The 15,345-nt window shown below is 48.1% G+C and overlaps 1 protein-coding gene across 2 annotated transcripts; it reads left to right on the top strand.

The window, feature by feature from the left end:
• Positions 1-540: 540 nt before the first annotated feature.
• Positions 541-14,027, top strand: MPC1 (mitochondrial pyruvate carrier 1). Of its 2 annotated transcripts, XM_055433218.2 has the most exons (5): positions 541-723; positions 2,141-2,144; positions 12,340-12,436; positions 13,015-13,147; positions 13,497-14,027. In XM_055433218.2, exons 1-5 carry the CDS (start codon positions 653-655, stop codon positions 13,519-13,521), a joined length of 330 nt encoding a protein of 109 aa, XP_055289193.1. In that variant the 5' UTR covers positions 541-652; the 3' UTR covers positions 13,522-14,027. The 2 variants fall into 2 exon arrangements, with proteins under 2 accessions (XP_055289193.1, XP_088697017.1); XM_088840891.1 differs by lacking the exon at positions 2,141-2,144 and having other exon boundaries at positions 547-723.
• Positions 14,028-15,345: the final 1,318 nt, after the last annotated feature.

Genomic DNA, 15,345 nt, shown 5'->3' with positions numbered 1-15,345 from the left:
CAAAGGCCTTTTAACTGAGTCATTCCTCTACAGTTTGGGCCAGTGTGAAACATTCACAATAAAAACAAAACAAAACCCAGGACAGCCGGGCCCTCCCACGTCCCCCTGTCCCCGCGGCTCGCCCCGCACGTGGCTCTGCGGCTCCAGCGTCGGTCCTGGGCTTGTGACCGGCTCTCCTGCCTGTGCAGAGGGCGGCTTCTGGGGACGCCGCTTGCCCGGAGCCTGCGGCCGCTGCAAAAGCCCACGAGAGGCGGCTAGCGCGCCCCTGCGGGCGGCGGGGACAGACCCGCGCGCCAAGCAGCTGTCACTTGCCGCCCGGCGGGCGCCCGCTCAGCTGCCTAGCAACCGCCAGCCAATCGGCGCCGGGCACCGGCCGTTTTACGGCAGCGGCCCTCCCCCTGCCCCCCGCGCACCGCCTCCGAGGGGCGGGGCGGAGGTGTGCGGCGAGCGCCAGCCAATCGGCGCCGCCGGCTCGCGCTCTGCGCCCTCCCGTAGGCCGAGAGCCGGGCGGCGGCCGTAAGGCGGGGCCGAGCTGTCGTGACGTGCGCGGGCGGCAGGGTGCGGTGTCCGCGCTGTCCGCTCCGCCGGGTGTCATTGGGCTCCGAGGAGCTGCGGCGAGGGCACCGCGGGCGGCTAGGGGTCCGGCACGGCCATGGCAGGAGCGCTGGTGCGGAAGGCGGCGGACTATGTCCGGAGCAAAGACTTCCGGGACTACCTCATGAGGTGACGCGTCCCCCGGGGCCGGACCCCGGACCCTCAGAGGACTGCGGGGCGGGTGGCGCGCGTGACGAGGAGCGCGGGGAGTGCGGTCACTGCTGAGGTGACGCGTTCCCCGGGGTCGGACCCTCAGAGGACTGCGGAGCCGGTGGCGCGCGTGACGAGGGGCGCGGGGAGTGCGGTCACTGCTGAGGTGACGCGTCCCCCGGGGCCGGGCCCTGGACCCTCAGAGGACTCCGGGCTCCGGGGCGGGTGGCGCGCGTGACGAGGGCGCGGGGCGGCGGGAGTCCGGTCACTGCCGAGGTGACGCGTCCCCCCGCCGGGCCCTGGACCCTCAGAGGACTGCGGGCTCCGGAGCCGATGGCGCGCGTGACGAGGGCGCGGGGCGGGAGCCCGGTCAGCCGAGCAGGGTCCCGGGGTGGCGGGCGGGCGGCTGGGGGCCCTGCGGACAGGGGCGCAGGTGCAGCCCCGGCGCGGACGGGCGCTGAGAGCCGGCGGGGTCCGGCGAGTGGGGCCGGGGCTCCGCCTCCCGGCACCTGCCCGGCAGGTGCGCGGCGGGCGGCCGGGCCGGCGCGGGGAGCCAGCGGAGCGGCGGGGGCCGGGGCTCCTTCTCCGCCACAAGGGCACCGAGCCCGCCGGGTCGACTCGTCCTCCGCGTTTCTCAGCTTCAGGACGTCAGGCGTGGGTGGGAGGGAGGCATATCCAACACGATTTTACAGACGAATATTCTGCCAACCGAGCGCACGCTTTTTTACATGGTATTTTCCATTGATTCTTTCCAGGTAGAAAGGGCGTTGGAGGGATGAAAGGCCTGAAGACACTTTTTGTATTTTATTTCTATCTCTAGCCTTGAGACGCCTGCCTTGTATTTAAAAACATTTAATAAAACTTTAAAACCGTTTTATATAGTTTATTTGGGGGCTTCCCAGGTGGCGCTAGTGGTGAAGAACCGGCTTGCCAATGCAGGAGACTCAGGAGCTTCAATCCTTGTGTGGGGAAGATCCCTTGGAGGACGGCATGGCAACCCACTCCAGTATTCTTTCCCTGGAGAATAAATTTAAATTTTAGTTTTTATTTGTGTGATTTTCTTAAACCTAGGTAAATGTAGCGCGGCAGTATTTTCCAATAGTTTAACGTAGTAAAGAAGTAATGACAGCTAAGAAGTCTAACCATCCATAGGGTACAGTATGAAGGCAGCTTCATTTACCAGTAAAATATATATATATATATAATTTTTTTTAATTCTGAATCTTATTGCAAATACTGTTTGCTTCTAATTTTAAACATCAATAGGATAAGAAAAATAATTTTCTGCCGTAAATTTGGGATCAAGAACTTCACTGTTGAGTTTTCTAAAAAAAAAAAACTTTCTGTACTTGTATAGGACTGTGGTTAATTAAGGTAGATGTTTACTACTTTGGAGTACAGTATTTATCAGGTTAATGTGCTGGAAAGTCTGAGCAAAGTAGTCATGTGAGGCTGTGTGCTTAGTCCCTGCAGTTAAGTTTCCCTGTGGCTTCAGATACTATCTTAGGTTTTACTGATGATTTCTCTTGTGAATGAGCCTTCCTAATAGTTAAGGACAGCTAAGGATAAAGCTGTATGGTGTAATTAAGAATAAAATCTTATCCACATTAGAAATATGCTGATGATCACCTACGAAGAGTTTGTAGAATATATGTATTTTCAAGGAAGAGAGCCCTACTTTTCTAAATTTAAATTTTTTCTACTAGATAGGTGTCTGAGAGCCAGGCATTTCAGTTGAATGCTTTGATGTGTGATCTAACCTTTTTTCAGAGGTTAAGTTCATGTAGCTTTAAACTTCTCTAGTATTGCTTTAATTGTATTAAGCTCTGACTAAATGAGGAAGAGAATTGCAGTGTCCAGGAAAGTGCTACCAGGTTTGGCGCCCAGCTAGGATTCTGAAGAACGACTTCAGGCCAAGGGACACCCAGCAGTCAATCCCAGTGGACTTTAGTTACCCCATCATGAAATGGGCTTAATCACAATGTCCTGTCTCAATGGGTTGTTGAGAACATTAAACCAGGTGAGGGGTGTGAAAATAGTTGGAAACCCCAAATTACTATGTATTTCTATTATATCTTGATGTCTTTGTAGCAGAAACATTTTTAAAAGTTTTCTGTTATGGGAAAAGTTAAAATCATAAATGTGGATTTTATTGAACAGAGGTTGAATCTGTGCACCCGATACACAGCAGAGCTAATCTCCTGATGCCGCATCGTGGGGAAGAAAAGTGCCGTGTTTATTGCAGGGTCCCTGCAAACCAAGAAGGGGCAGCTCATGTTCAAAGGACCCAGACTCCCAGATGACTCTCAAGAGAGGGTTCTTAAAGACACAAAAGAGCGAGGGTTGCAGGGTGTGTGATCAGCTTGTGGACTTCTGACTGGTGGGTGGTGACGTAACCAGGTGATTTGGGGAATCTTAATGACAACCTGGTAGTTCCAACTTCTTGTGGTGGGAATGTGGTCACCACCCCCGCCGTGGGTGAGGTCTTTGTTCCTGTAGAACAAGTCAAAGGTCTGTGTTAGACTGCTGTGTGTACCCCTTTAGGAGGAGCTAGGACTCGGTTTGTTGCTGAACTGTTGTTTACTCTTTCGTTACTTTTCTTGCTTACCTTTCCTTCTTTCTGTGCTTCCCCACTTTCCCAGTTAGCAACTGCCTGAATCTGCCCGTGGGAACTTCAGGAAGGCCTTGGAGACTAAAGCCCTTTTCTGTAACAAGAAACGGGGGCATGGAGGGGCTTTTGTACCCAGGAAGGCCCTACAGGGTCCCGTTCATTTTCACAAGGTGTGAAGCTGTGTATTTTGACCTGGAAATACTTTTGTGGACCGAATGGAGGAAGGGGGTGTCCTACTGGGCTTGTTCTCCCTGCTGTTCTTGGCAGCAGTGGGCTCTCATGCCAGCCTGCCAGGCGGTGATTGAGGACAGCTTTGAGGACTGGTATCAAAGCTCTCATCAGAAGCTCTTTTATTAGCCTTTTCCCCTAGAAAGTCAGACTTTTCTCTCCAGAACTTGTTAGAGGGATGTTTCCGCTGCTTGTTCTTCCAGTCTTCCTTACAGCCCCGGCTTTGCTTCTGCAAAGGCAAGTGAAGCAATAAAAAGACAATGTCATGTTCTCCTCCAATCAGAAGTGGGTTCTGTGCCTGATCATCTCATCAGTTCTACAGTCTTTGCAGTCCTGGACTACTCAAGAGCTCCAGCCTTCTTCTCACAGCCTGCCAAAGGGGTATAGAGGTTTTCCGACTAAAACTGTCGTAGAGTTTTAAAGTCATCTTATTAACGACAGAATTGACGTCTGCAGCAAAAATTTAAAGTCATGTTTCACATGGATTATAAACTCCTGTCGGTTACATTTTCTGAGTAAGATTGAAATGCCTTTCTTACTGAAGTGAATTTTCAAGTGTATTTTAAAATGTTGATTTTTTTATTTTTATTTTTTGGTCGAGGAACCTGAGTGGAAAGAGCAGGCTCTAACCAAAGGCAGTGTGTGGATTTAGTTTGGATCTGGTATGGATGAAAACAGCTCTAAAAGGCATTACTCGGACAACTGGGACATTAAAATAGGGTCTCAGTGATAAAATATTAAGTAATTAGCAATAGTTTCTGTTGTGTGTGATGGCAGTATTATTACACCTAGTATTGAATTTGAATGATAGGTTTGAATCCGAGCCCTGTTGCTTTCCAGCTGTGTAGTCTTGGACAAATTTCTTAGTTTTTGTGCTTCGGTAGCTGTTTGATGACACAACATGCTGTGTATATTTACCAAAGGAAGTGTTCTATTTATTTGTATTTTTATGAATATTCCGTGCTTAGTCCCTGGGTTCCTGGTACTCTCCTTTTGGTGCCTTTCAGCTTTCCTTTCCCTGATTTCTTCTTACCTTAATGAAAATCTTGAATCAAGAACTTTCTGAATCTCTATTCTGTTAACTTTTTAAAGAAGAGTAAATTATTTCCTCACATATCTTATCAGTGGAAAGCAAAAGAAGATAGCTTTTTTTTTTTTTTTGGTCCTCTTCTCCTCTTATTCTCCCTCCTGAATTAAGAAAAATAAATTAGAAGGAGCATCTAAGCTTGGAGATAGGCGTGTGTTTTGTGGTCTGTCAAGGTCTGTATATGTTTATACTGGAGATTCATTCCCCCTTCCTAGAGGAGTGAATGGATGTGTGTGTACACATATGTGCAAAGGAGGCCTTCTTAAGTGAGCCTAGATCGTGAGTGTTAGAAAATCAGTTTATCGAGAAACTTGAAGATGAATGGTCTCAGTTGAAGGAAGAAATCGATGACCTGGAAACACTATTGGCAATGTCACAGGAGAAGCCTGCTACAGAGCTCAAGGTCAGAACCTGACTGAGGAGGTGGAGTCTCTCAATGAGGATGTGAGCAAACTGCGTCGAGCAGCCAGGGCTGCACAGGAGACCCACCAGCTGACCCCGGAGGACTTGCACAACGAGGAGGAGGAACTCCACACCCTGAGCAAGGCCAGGTTGACACTGGAGCAGCGAGTGAATGAGCTTGAGGGTGCCCTTGAGCAGGAGAGCAGAGCGAGAACGAACTGTGAGAAGGAACCAGGAGAGCATGGAGGACCTGGAGGGCAGGCAACTGCAACTAGCACAAAAGCTGAGGAGGAAAGAATTAGAAATGAAGCAGTGAGGTCAAAGGTGGGGAATGAGAACACCTGGTGGCTCCGCTTCAGAAGATGGTTAAAGAGTTCCAGACTCAGATACAACCTTTGAAAGAAGAATCGGAAGCTGAAAGGACCACTCAAGCCAAGGTAGAGAGGGAGAGAGCTGACCTCATCCGAGAGCTGGAAGACATGAATGAGAGGCTGGAGGAGGCAGGAGGTGTCAGTGCGGCTCAGCTGGAGATAACTAAGAAACAAGAAACAAAATTCCAGAAACTCCGCCGAGACCTGGAAGAGGCCACACTGCACTTTGAGGCCACCTCTGCCTCTTTGAAGAAGAGACACGCAGATAGCCTGGCTGAGCTGGAAAGCCAGGTAGAAAATTTACAACAGGGCAAGCAGACACTGGAAAAAGACAGGAGTGACCTGCAGCTCGAAGTGAACGATCTCCTGACCCATGTTGAATAGATGACCAGAGCTAAGGCTAACGCTGAGTAGCTTTGTAGTCTGTATGAGGAGCGCTTGAAAGAAGCAAATGCAAAACTGGATGAAGTGACTCAATTAGCAAATGACATGACAGCGCAGAAAACAAAGCTACGGAGTAAGAATGGTGAGTTCGGAAAAAGGCTGGAAGAAAAGGAAGCTCTGATAAACCAACTTTCCAGGGAAAAGAGTATCTTCACTCTGCAGATTCAAGACCTGAAAGGGCAACTGGCAGAAGAAACCAAAGTAATGCATCTATCATTTCTCACCAGGCATTTCACTGTATGTTTGTTTTTTTTTTTAAAGTGCTTGGTAGGTTGGCTTGAATATCTTCTTATATAAAAGAAGAGGGGAAAGTGCTCTAGAAGTTAAGGGAAAAAAGACTTGTTGGATCTTGGGTATGCTGAGAAGGACTCGGATCACTGAAGGATCATCCTCAGTAATTCAAATTGCTTTTCTAGTTTGTCAGATTTAGAGCAAGGAAAGTATGTATTTCCATTTTGCATTATTACTTGAACAGAACATCAGCAAAGTTCTTTATAGATTTTTTATTCTGAATTGCACAAAGAAGTGGAATTAATTAAAAGACCAGGATAAAATGAAAAAAAAAAAAAAAAGAAAATCAGTTAGTCAGCCTATTCTTATAAACCCCAGGCAGGTTGAGTGTCTGCAATGAGTATTCTCCAGCTAATAAGGTTTTCTATTCTGTTAATTTTAATTTCTAAGAATTTATACTTAATACCAAGGGAGAAGTTGCAGGGGAAAACAAATCTTTCCAAATAGAATAGAAAGTTAGAGCTGAGTGGTCCTCAGACATCAGATGGTCCAGTGCATCGCTGGCCATATGGGAAAACTAAGATCCAAACCATGCAGAAAAGTTGAGACGTCGAGACCCTCTGGACGCCAAAGTTGTGAAGCCAAAACAGGATTTGAAGGGAAATAGTTACGCACAAAAATGGTGTTGAAAAGAAGGTGTCAGTGCTTTCTTTGCACGCCCTTTTCCCGTATATGTCTCCCTTCTCTGCCACGAACTTCCATACCCTGCCCTTGGCTTTACTTCCCTGTCATGTAAATGACCTTCAAACACTTTCTGAGGCTGAATGTTGAAGCAGAACTGGCCACAAAGAGTCTCTTTTCTGCCTTCCAGTTTAGTTTTGACCAGTTGAGTATCACACATTATGATTTGTAAAACCTCGCTGATTTTAACTTGAAGTAGAAAATCAGGTAAAAGTTGGTGAGAATAAATGAAATGGTGGTCAGCATTTTCAGCCTGTAAGAGAATTGCGATCTAGACTATCTCAGAACCGTACTCTACTCTCAGCAGCGATATAGACAGACTATGCTAGGATCCTTTTGGTACTGTAAAAGCAAGTTATAAATTACCTAAATTACCCAGAGTACTTGCAGAGAAAACTAACAATTACTGTCAGTAATTTTAGGAAAAGAAGAAACAAGTTGGCAGTGCCCAGGAGACTTGTTGAAAATAAAAATGGGCGGGGAAGAAACCTGGAACCAAACAAGCAGTATTCCAAAGAAAGGAGAAAAAGAAGATAAGGTTATTCAGGGAGGTCCTGGTCCTCCTCCTCTATCACCCCCGTCATCATTCTGCTTTAAAAAAAAATTATTTATTCAGCTGTGCGAGATCTTTAGTTGGGGCAGGTGGGATCTTAGTTGGGGCAGATGGGGTTTTGTTCCCTGACCAGGGATCAACCCTGGGGCTCCCTGCAGTGGGAGTGCAGAGTCTTAGCCAATGGAGCACCAGGGAACGCCTTCCATCAACATTCTTACCTGGTTTCTCCTTCACGAAAATTCAAGGTCAAGTGAACCAAGAAACCCTGTATCTGTTTTGAGGTTGTTTTGTTTTGTTTTGAGGCTGTTTAACCTTCACTGAAGTAAAGGCAGCATCCCTTGTGGAGAGAGAGCCAAGGGTGCTGTCCACAGTCTCACACCCCTGTCCCCAGGCGCAGTTTGTGCTACTTGTAGGTTTATCTTCCTTTAGAACAGATGCTCATACATACTGGGAAACTTTCTTTTTCTAGTTTGGCCCTGCACCAGTGTCCTTTTTAGATTTTTTGACTGATTGATTCACGTTTTGGGCAACTATGACACAGAATTAAGAGACTTGAGTTGTGGATTTTTGTGGATTTTCCCAGGGATGTTTAGGACAGTTTTATTCTCAAGGTTGTTTTGTAATCATTAAACCACTATTAAAGTGATGTGATCAACATTATTTTTGTGATAAGTTTGTACTGAGCAGGGACTGGTGGCAGAAATTAATTCCTCCTTCACACTCCTCTATAATCTGCCCTGAGGTCACCTGCTGTAAAACAGGGTAGGTATCGCAGAATCGATGCTTTTGAACTGTGGTGCTGGAGAAGACTCTTGAGAGTCCCTTATACTGCAAGGAGATCCAACCAGTCCATTCTAAAGGAGATCAATCCTGGATGTTCATTGGAGGGACTGATGCTAAAGCTGAAACTCCAATACTTTGGCCACCTCATGAGACGAGCTGACTCACTGGAAAAGACTCTGATGCTGGGAAAGGTTGGGGGCGGGAGGAGAAGGGGACGACGGAGAATGAGATGGCTGGATGGCATCACCGACTCTGTGGACATGAGTTTGAGTGTACTCCGGGAGTTGGTGATGGACAGGGAGGCCTGGCGTGCTGTGATTCATGGGGTCGCGGAGAGTCGGACACGACTGAGCGACTGAACTGAACTGAACTGAACTGATTGTACAATCCAAGGAGACAGTTCTGAATTGAAAACTAAATTATCAAGTTGACATTTTGGAATTTAAGAACTACATCTTGGAATATTTTTAAAATAATTTGTAGGGGAAAAAAACAAACAGCCATTGTTCATTGATCGGTGAATAAAAGGCCTGTGTTCAGACCCTGAACAGAGGAGAGCAACCCCAGAGGTGAGTGCAGCCTGTAAACTGCAGGACCCTGCCCTGGCTGGCTCAGGACATTGCCCCCCAGTAAAGTCCTGTGCTCAGCTGGGACCTGCTTGTTCCATAGTGGAAACGTCATCTGTTAGAACAGCTCACTTAACTGTGAAAGACGGGCTCTTTCTAGGCTGGTCGTATTTCCTAATGGAAGCTATTTGAAGTGTATTATTAGCACCTTTGGCAAGTACTTTCATGCTGAAAATTAGAAGTTCCTTGAGCCCTAACTTGAAACAACTAGAGGAGGGACTTCCCTGGTGAGTCAGTGGTTGAGACTCTGCTTCCAAATCAGGGTGCAGGGCGCGGGTTTAATTCCTGGCTGGGGGGAATCGTGCGACATGACCAAAACCGAAAGAACAAGACGAGCTCTTTGGACGTGACCGCGTATGAAGGTTTTTATCGTTTGTTCCAGTGGTTCTTTCGGTAGCTGCGCTTCAGTGAGAGTTGGTCTTAACACAGCTATTCAGCTCTACCCTGGAAAGAAGAACTACCCTCTCAGCAATAAAAGTAACTCGACATGTTTCTGAATGGCATTAGTTTTAACATTCAGGAAAACAGTTCACTTAACATTGAAAGATTTTTCTCTTCATTCAGCAAACATTGTTTGAATGCCTTGTGAATACAGGGTGTCACTTGGACCAGAGTTTCAGTCATGAACAGAATATAGAATTACAAGCCTATTTTTAGGGGCTTATGTTCTGGTGATAGCCTGTTAGTCAGTAAGAGTGGAAAGTTCGTTGCGGATAGAATTCTAGAGCACTGTGCTTCTGTCCAACTAGTTGTTTTCAAAGAAATGCTCCCTTGAAGCCCGTGCTGTCCAGTCTGAGAGCCCCCAGCCCCAAGTGGCCACGGAGCTCATGGAGAGTGGCAAGTCCAGGTTGAGGTGTCCCAGGAGTGTTGGCGCCCACTGGATCTCAGCGACTTAGAGCCAAAAAATAATGTAAAATGCCTCATTGTGAGGTTGTTCTTGATTACGTGTCCAAATTAAAATATTTTGAAACTTTGGAATAAATAAATAAGGTTAACTCCTGTTTTTCATTTTTGTTAACATAGCTTCTAGAAATCTTTAACTTCCTTGTGTGGCTCCTGTGTGTGACTTGCATTGTATTCCTATTGGATAGCCTGGCTTTAAGGATTAAGTTTATTTTTGATAAAATTAAGGTTTACTTTCATTAAGTCAAGGCTATTGTTAGAAATGTCACTAAATCATCTTTCTAAAAATGTGCTGCTTGTGTTGTAGTTCTGTTACTGAGGCGTGGACACGTGCACCATTAAAGAAACTGAAATGTTTCAAAGCATCTGATCTTTTTTTGTTTTCCTTCCCTATGTCTCTTCTGTGCGAACCTCGGCGGCTCCTCACGAAATAGTACGGTAAGAGCCTATCTCTCCTTCGCTCGAGGCTTCTGCAGACTTTGTGCCATAGCAGTTATGGACAGGAAATAGCACATCCTGCCTCCATCCTGTGGGCCTCGGGCCGGGGCACGTAGTGCCCCCTGGGTCCTCAGGGTCCCCTCTGGATGCTGACTTCCCTGGAGGACCAGCGCACTGACCTACAACTATCTGACAGCACAGGCCAGGCGTTACTCCAGGGCAGGGAAGTGGCAACTGGAACCTCATACTAGATAGAAAACATGTATTCTGCGATTAGATAATTTTGTAACTAGTGTTCAAATTACATTTACCCTTTATGTTCTTTTTAAGAAATGTATCTTAAGTATATCTCAGTGCTTATAACCAGAAGTGTATGTATAGCCCTTGGCTTGCAGAACCCTGTGTCATATAACCCTACACTCAGGCCAGGGAAACTGTGAGCACTGTCATGTGACCGGAAGTCCCCGGCCTGCCTCAGATTTCAGATTCACGCCGAGGCCTCCACTGTCTGGCCACAGCCGTGATGCAGATGCCTGGTATGGCCGAGCCCCGCAGGGAGCTGTGTGCATGACGTGTAGATCCAGAGGCCGCTGAGCAGAGCAGAGTGATGGGAAACAGTTAAACAGCAAGTGATGGGGATAGACTGACGTGGTCAGAAAAGGCGGAGAAGAGGATGATGTGGGATAAAGTGCGGGGCCACGGGGGAGGACAGGCCCCTCCCTGAAGTGGGCAGGTAAGGAGGGGGAGACGCTGTGTCCCCGGAGGCCTGGAGGGTAGGAAGAAGGGAAACGGCCAGCCCTCATCTAGACACCAGAACTGGGAAAGTTTCAGCCGTGTGTGTCTAGACAGAATCCAGTCTGAAAGCAGGACTGATTAGTCACCCCAGCACCTCAGAGGTTCTGTGCACCAGCTGTGCCTAAATTACAGGGTCCTCAACTCAGACACGGACACCACAGTTGTCAGCATGCTGGCCACAGGACAGCTCTGACGCTGGATAGCTTCTCAAGGCACAGCCTCGTGCTTGCATTAAGCATATTGTGTGAACATTTCAAAATATTAGATCATGACAAAGGTAATTCTCATCTTTTTTTTTTTTTTTTGCATTTCCCTTCTTTCACATTCTTAGGAGGTTTTAAATTTTAATGACTTGGTCAGTATTAAAAATGCAGATCTAGAAATGTGTTCTGCAGTCTAAATTTATCTTAAATGCTCTGATAGGCAGAAATAAAGCACTGCTTAATGTTCTGATAACCAAAAAGGGTCTTTGGCCAATGATGTGTGGTTTCCTTCATATTTTACTTTTATTTTTTTCAGCTGTGACGCGTAGTTTGTGGGAATCTTAGTTCCCCAGGCAGGGATCAGACCTGGGCCTCCGAAGTGAGAGTACTGAAGCCTAACCACTGGCGCCAGGGATTCCCTCCTTCACACTTTCAAGTATTATTTGCAAATTATGCATAAATAAGACAAGTTTTAATTTAAAGGAAAAGCCCCTAGGCTTATTTCAGCCTCAGAAATTAAATTAAATTTGCTGCCACTGCTGTTCAACATGGACGACTAAGTTTTGGCTTAGTTGTGATGGCTGTGGTTGTAGGTAAGAAACGGGTGGTCCATTTTCTAAATACAGCTTGCTACTATTATTTTAAAAGTATTTTTCAATCTTTATTTCATACTATCTGAGGTTCCAAGTATAGATTTTTTGGTTCTCTGATCTGGATGTGATCAGTTTCTTCCCTTTCTAAGTTATTTTCTTCAGAAAAAGTATCCAACTTAGGGTCTGTATTTTAAGAGATACTGACATATCTTAATGAAAACTTGAAAAAAGAAGTTCTGATAGATTTAAACATTGCAGAGAATAGTTGTAACAAGGTTTAAGTTGTGGCAAGATTGAATTATGCAAGCAGTTAATCTCATTTGAAAATTCTCTAAATGAGATAGTCAGAGATTACTTAACTGTCATCTGGAAGTTAGCAGGGACCTTGGTAAAGTGCCTGCTCCCTTCGGTTTGGGGTCTCACCTGTGAGAACTGCTGATTCATAGGCCAGCACTTGCACAACCCAGCGCCTGGTAACCTTCCAGGGGTTAACCGTACAGTTTGCGTTACCATCTAAGGTAGAAGTTGCAGCTGTTCATGGCTCCATCTTCACTTTTCCTCTTCTTTCTCTCCTCATTTTTTATAGCACTTTTGGGGCCCAGTAGCCAATTGGGGTCTTCCCATTGCCGCCATCAATGACATGAAGAAGTCCCCAGAGATTATCAGTGGGCGGATGACATTTGGTAAGGATGCAGATGTGGGTAATTGGGAGGACTTTTGTGTATAATTACAGCATGACACGGCTCCTGCATGCATTTCAAGTTTGCCGCCCCAGATTCTGCAGTCACAGTAGAAAGTACCGCAAAGAGCCTGCTTGCACCCAGAGACCTTATGTCACACGGAAGGGAGAAACCGGGCTGCTGTGTTTTGAAGTATTTGTTAGGGCCCTGTCTGCCTTTCACATTTAGTACCCCTAGTTAAAGAGTGTGTCCTCTTGAGCTTTATTCAGAAAAAGTATCTTTAAGTTTACTTGAAACTCTTAATATTTGACTGTAAAACATGTTGAGGGGATTAAATGGCAGGTCTTTCAGATAACGGACTATAAACAACTCTAGGGACAGAAAAGGAGCTCAGACCTGTCCACGCACTGACTTTAATCAATAACAGGGTGCATAGCAGCAGGGCAAACCGTCTCATGCGTTTCCCGTTTGCGGAGGCGTGGGAAGGGTGCAGCAGGAGCGGCTCTTGTGTGGAGCAGGCGGCCCAGCAGTGCTTGGTCCTGGCGGCTCTCAGTCACTGTCTGCCTTGCATGTCCTGACAGCCCTCTGCTGTTACTCCCTCACGTTCATGAGATTCGCCTACAAGGTGCAGCCTCGGAACTGGCTCCTGTTTGCCTGCCACGCCACCAACGAAGTAGCACAGCTCATCCAGGGAGGACGGCTGATCCGGCACGAGTGAGCAGACCCCTCCCACCCTTTGTGTTCTGAGGGGCTGGGCGGAGTGGCACAGAAACCTCTAGGGTGTGGGTGTGGACAGAAGTGCATCGGCAGCTGGGGAGACTTGATTCAGAGCAAAAATATGCTGAGAATTTGAAACAGTGATTGGGTGGTTAATACAGCACCGTGAAAAGTCACTGATTAAAACAGGAACCTTGGCATGAAGTAGATCACTGTTTCTGTAAAATCCTGACTTGAAATAAGTGTTACATTAAGCTCTCCATGACCTTTCTTAAAGCCCTCCTGACCTTTGAGGCTGGTGGAAAAGTTGTTTCCTCACTGGGTTTTGCCTTGTGCTCCTCCCCAGGATGTCTAAAAAGGCGTCAGCCTAACAATGGGAGATGAAGAACCGGCCTTTGAAGGGACTGCATCGCCAGCTGCCTTGCCGAGTCACGGGTTCCATCATCATGAATAGTCTTGCTGAGGAAAATACGTGGAATGCTATTTTTACTAACCAGACTATTTTTCTAGACATAGCAGAGTCCGTAAACCAACTCTCTGCTGCCTTACGAGCACTGAATATTTTCCTTCTCTTCAGAGAGAGTAGCACAAATATGCAGTCAGCGTCATAATTCTCAGTGAAGGTTTCATCTGCAGCAATACGTGTGTTATCTGTAAGAATATACTCAGTGAAAAACTGAAGAGAACAAAGTTTGTAACCATTAGCATTTAAGTACTCAGCAGTTGTGTCCTTAATGACCATGACCTGGCCGACAGCTGGCCGCATACAGGAAAGCACATTGCCAATGTTTGAAAAGCTATTTGTACTTCCGTGCAGTGTGTATATTGAAATGCTGTAAATTAATGGCAATAAATGATTTAAATATTTGTCAAATGAGTATGGTTAAATTCCTTGCTGTGTTTGTTAAGAAACTGAAGAACTGTATCCCAGAAAGGACACTTGCGGGTGAAAACTGCAGCTCCCTGAAAGTGGGTGAGCCGGCCAGGGGCAGTGACAGGCCAGGGCCTGTTTCCAGAGGGCACCCCCAGTCCCCACTGCTCACAGTGCCCTCTGCTTGTGGGCAGGCAATGGAAAGTGAGTGCCCTGGGCCTGCACCTGGACCCTGCCGAAGTGTCCTGGGCTCAGGTCCCCATCCCCAGGCCGGTCACCCCACACCCATGCTGTTTCCGGGGAAGCCGTGGGGACTGCAGGCCCCGGGAGGGAAGGCTGACCCCGGGCAGGGGCACGCTCGCAGGGCGGGGGTGGGGCAACCCCAGGAGCCTGTCCTGACGCCTCGGGTCAACACGCAGCACAGATGGGGTTTCTAACGCTCCCCCGTGGACGGGAGCGGGTTTGCTGTGCTCTGGCGGTAATGGCCGAGGGAGGCAGGTGGACAGGAGTCCACGGGCTCTGTGTCCTGTCTTCTCAGCCAGCCTGTCCCCGCTGAACCAGAGGCAAGGGGGCAGGGGGCCTGTGTGACTGGGGCCTCCTGCCTCACGGCTGCATCCACCACAGATGGAGGACCAGGGACAAGCCCTTCCTGCTCCATCAGGTTCACGCCTCCACGGCTGCCTGCAGTGAGGGTGGTTGAAAGGAGCTTTCGATCAGAGCCTAGATGGGCTTAATTAAAACAGTGCCTCCTGCTTGATCAGTCACGCAAGTAACACGCCTTGTAAGCAACGCAAACAATCCAGGCGCACATTAAGGAGCTCCACAGCCTGTCCCGTCCGGAGCCACCACTTAGCCTGTGGTTTGGGATCCTCCCCTCCCCCTTGCACCTTGGAGAACCCGTCCTGCCTGCCTCTAGTGCCAGCGAGGAGCCCGCCTCGCTCCAGGTGGCAGTCGGGAGACTGATACCATCTGCCAGCTCACACCTGGGGCACCTGGTGAGGAAACACGGACAGGCCGGCAGGACCACTTCTGCCCTGAGTGGACGCGGACGAGCCCGGTGTGTGCATGGGCGCAGGGCTCGGGGAAGGGGCCCATGGGACCCGCGAGGTGGACGGCCCACATCAGAGCGGGTGCTGAGGGGCCTCGGGGGCCAGCTTCCCGACGGGGTCTCCGGCAGCCCTCAGCTCCCCAGTTCTCTGTGCAGAGTCCTGGTGAGGACACAGGCCAGGACCCCAGAGGAACGACCAGAAAAGGTGCGGGTGCAGCGTTGCTGGCTGCAATCCGACTCCTAACTCCCTTCAGCATCAGCACCAACAGGACAGCC

This window comes from Moschus berezovskii, chromosome 10 (assembly GCF_049115385.1).
Source record: "Moschus berezovskii isolate FMDL1 chromosome 10, NW_MosBer_1.0, whole genome shotgun sequence".
Taxonomy (NCBI): domain Eukaryota; kingdom Metazoa; phylum Chordata; class Mammalia; order Artiodactyla; family Moschidae; genus Moschus; species Moschus berezovskii.
The sequence above is the reverse complement of the archived record's forward strand: the minus strand, read 5'-3'. Positions and strand labels throughout refer to the sequence as shown.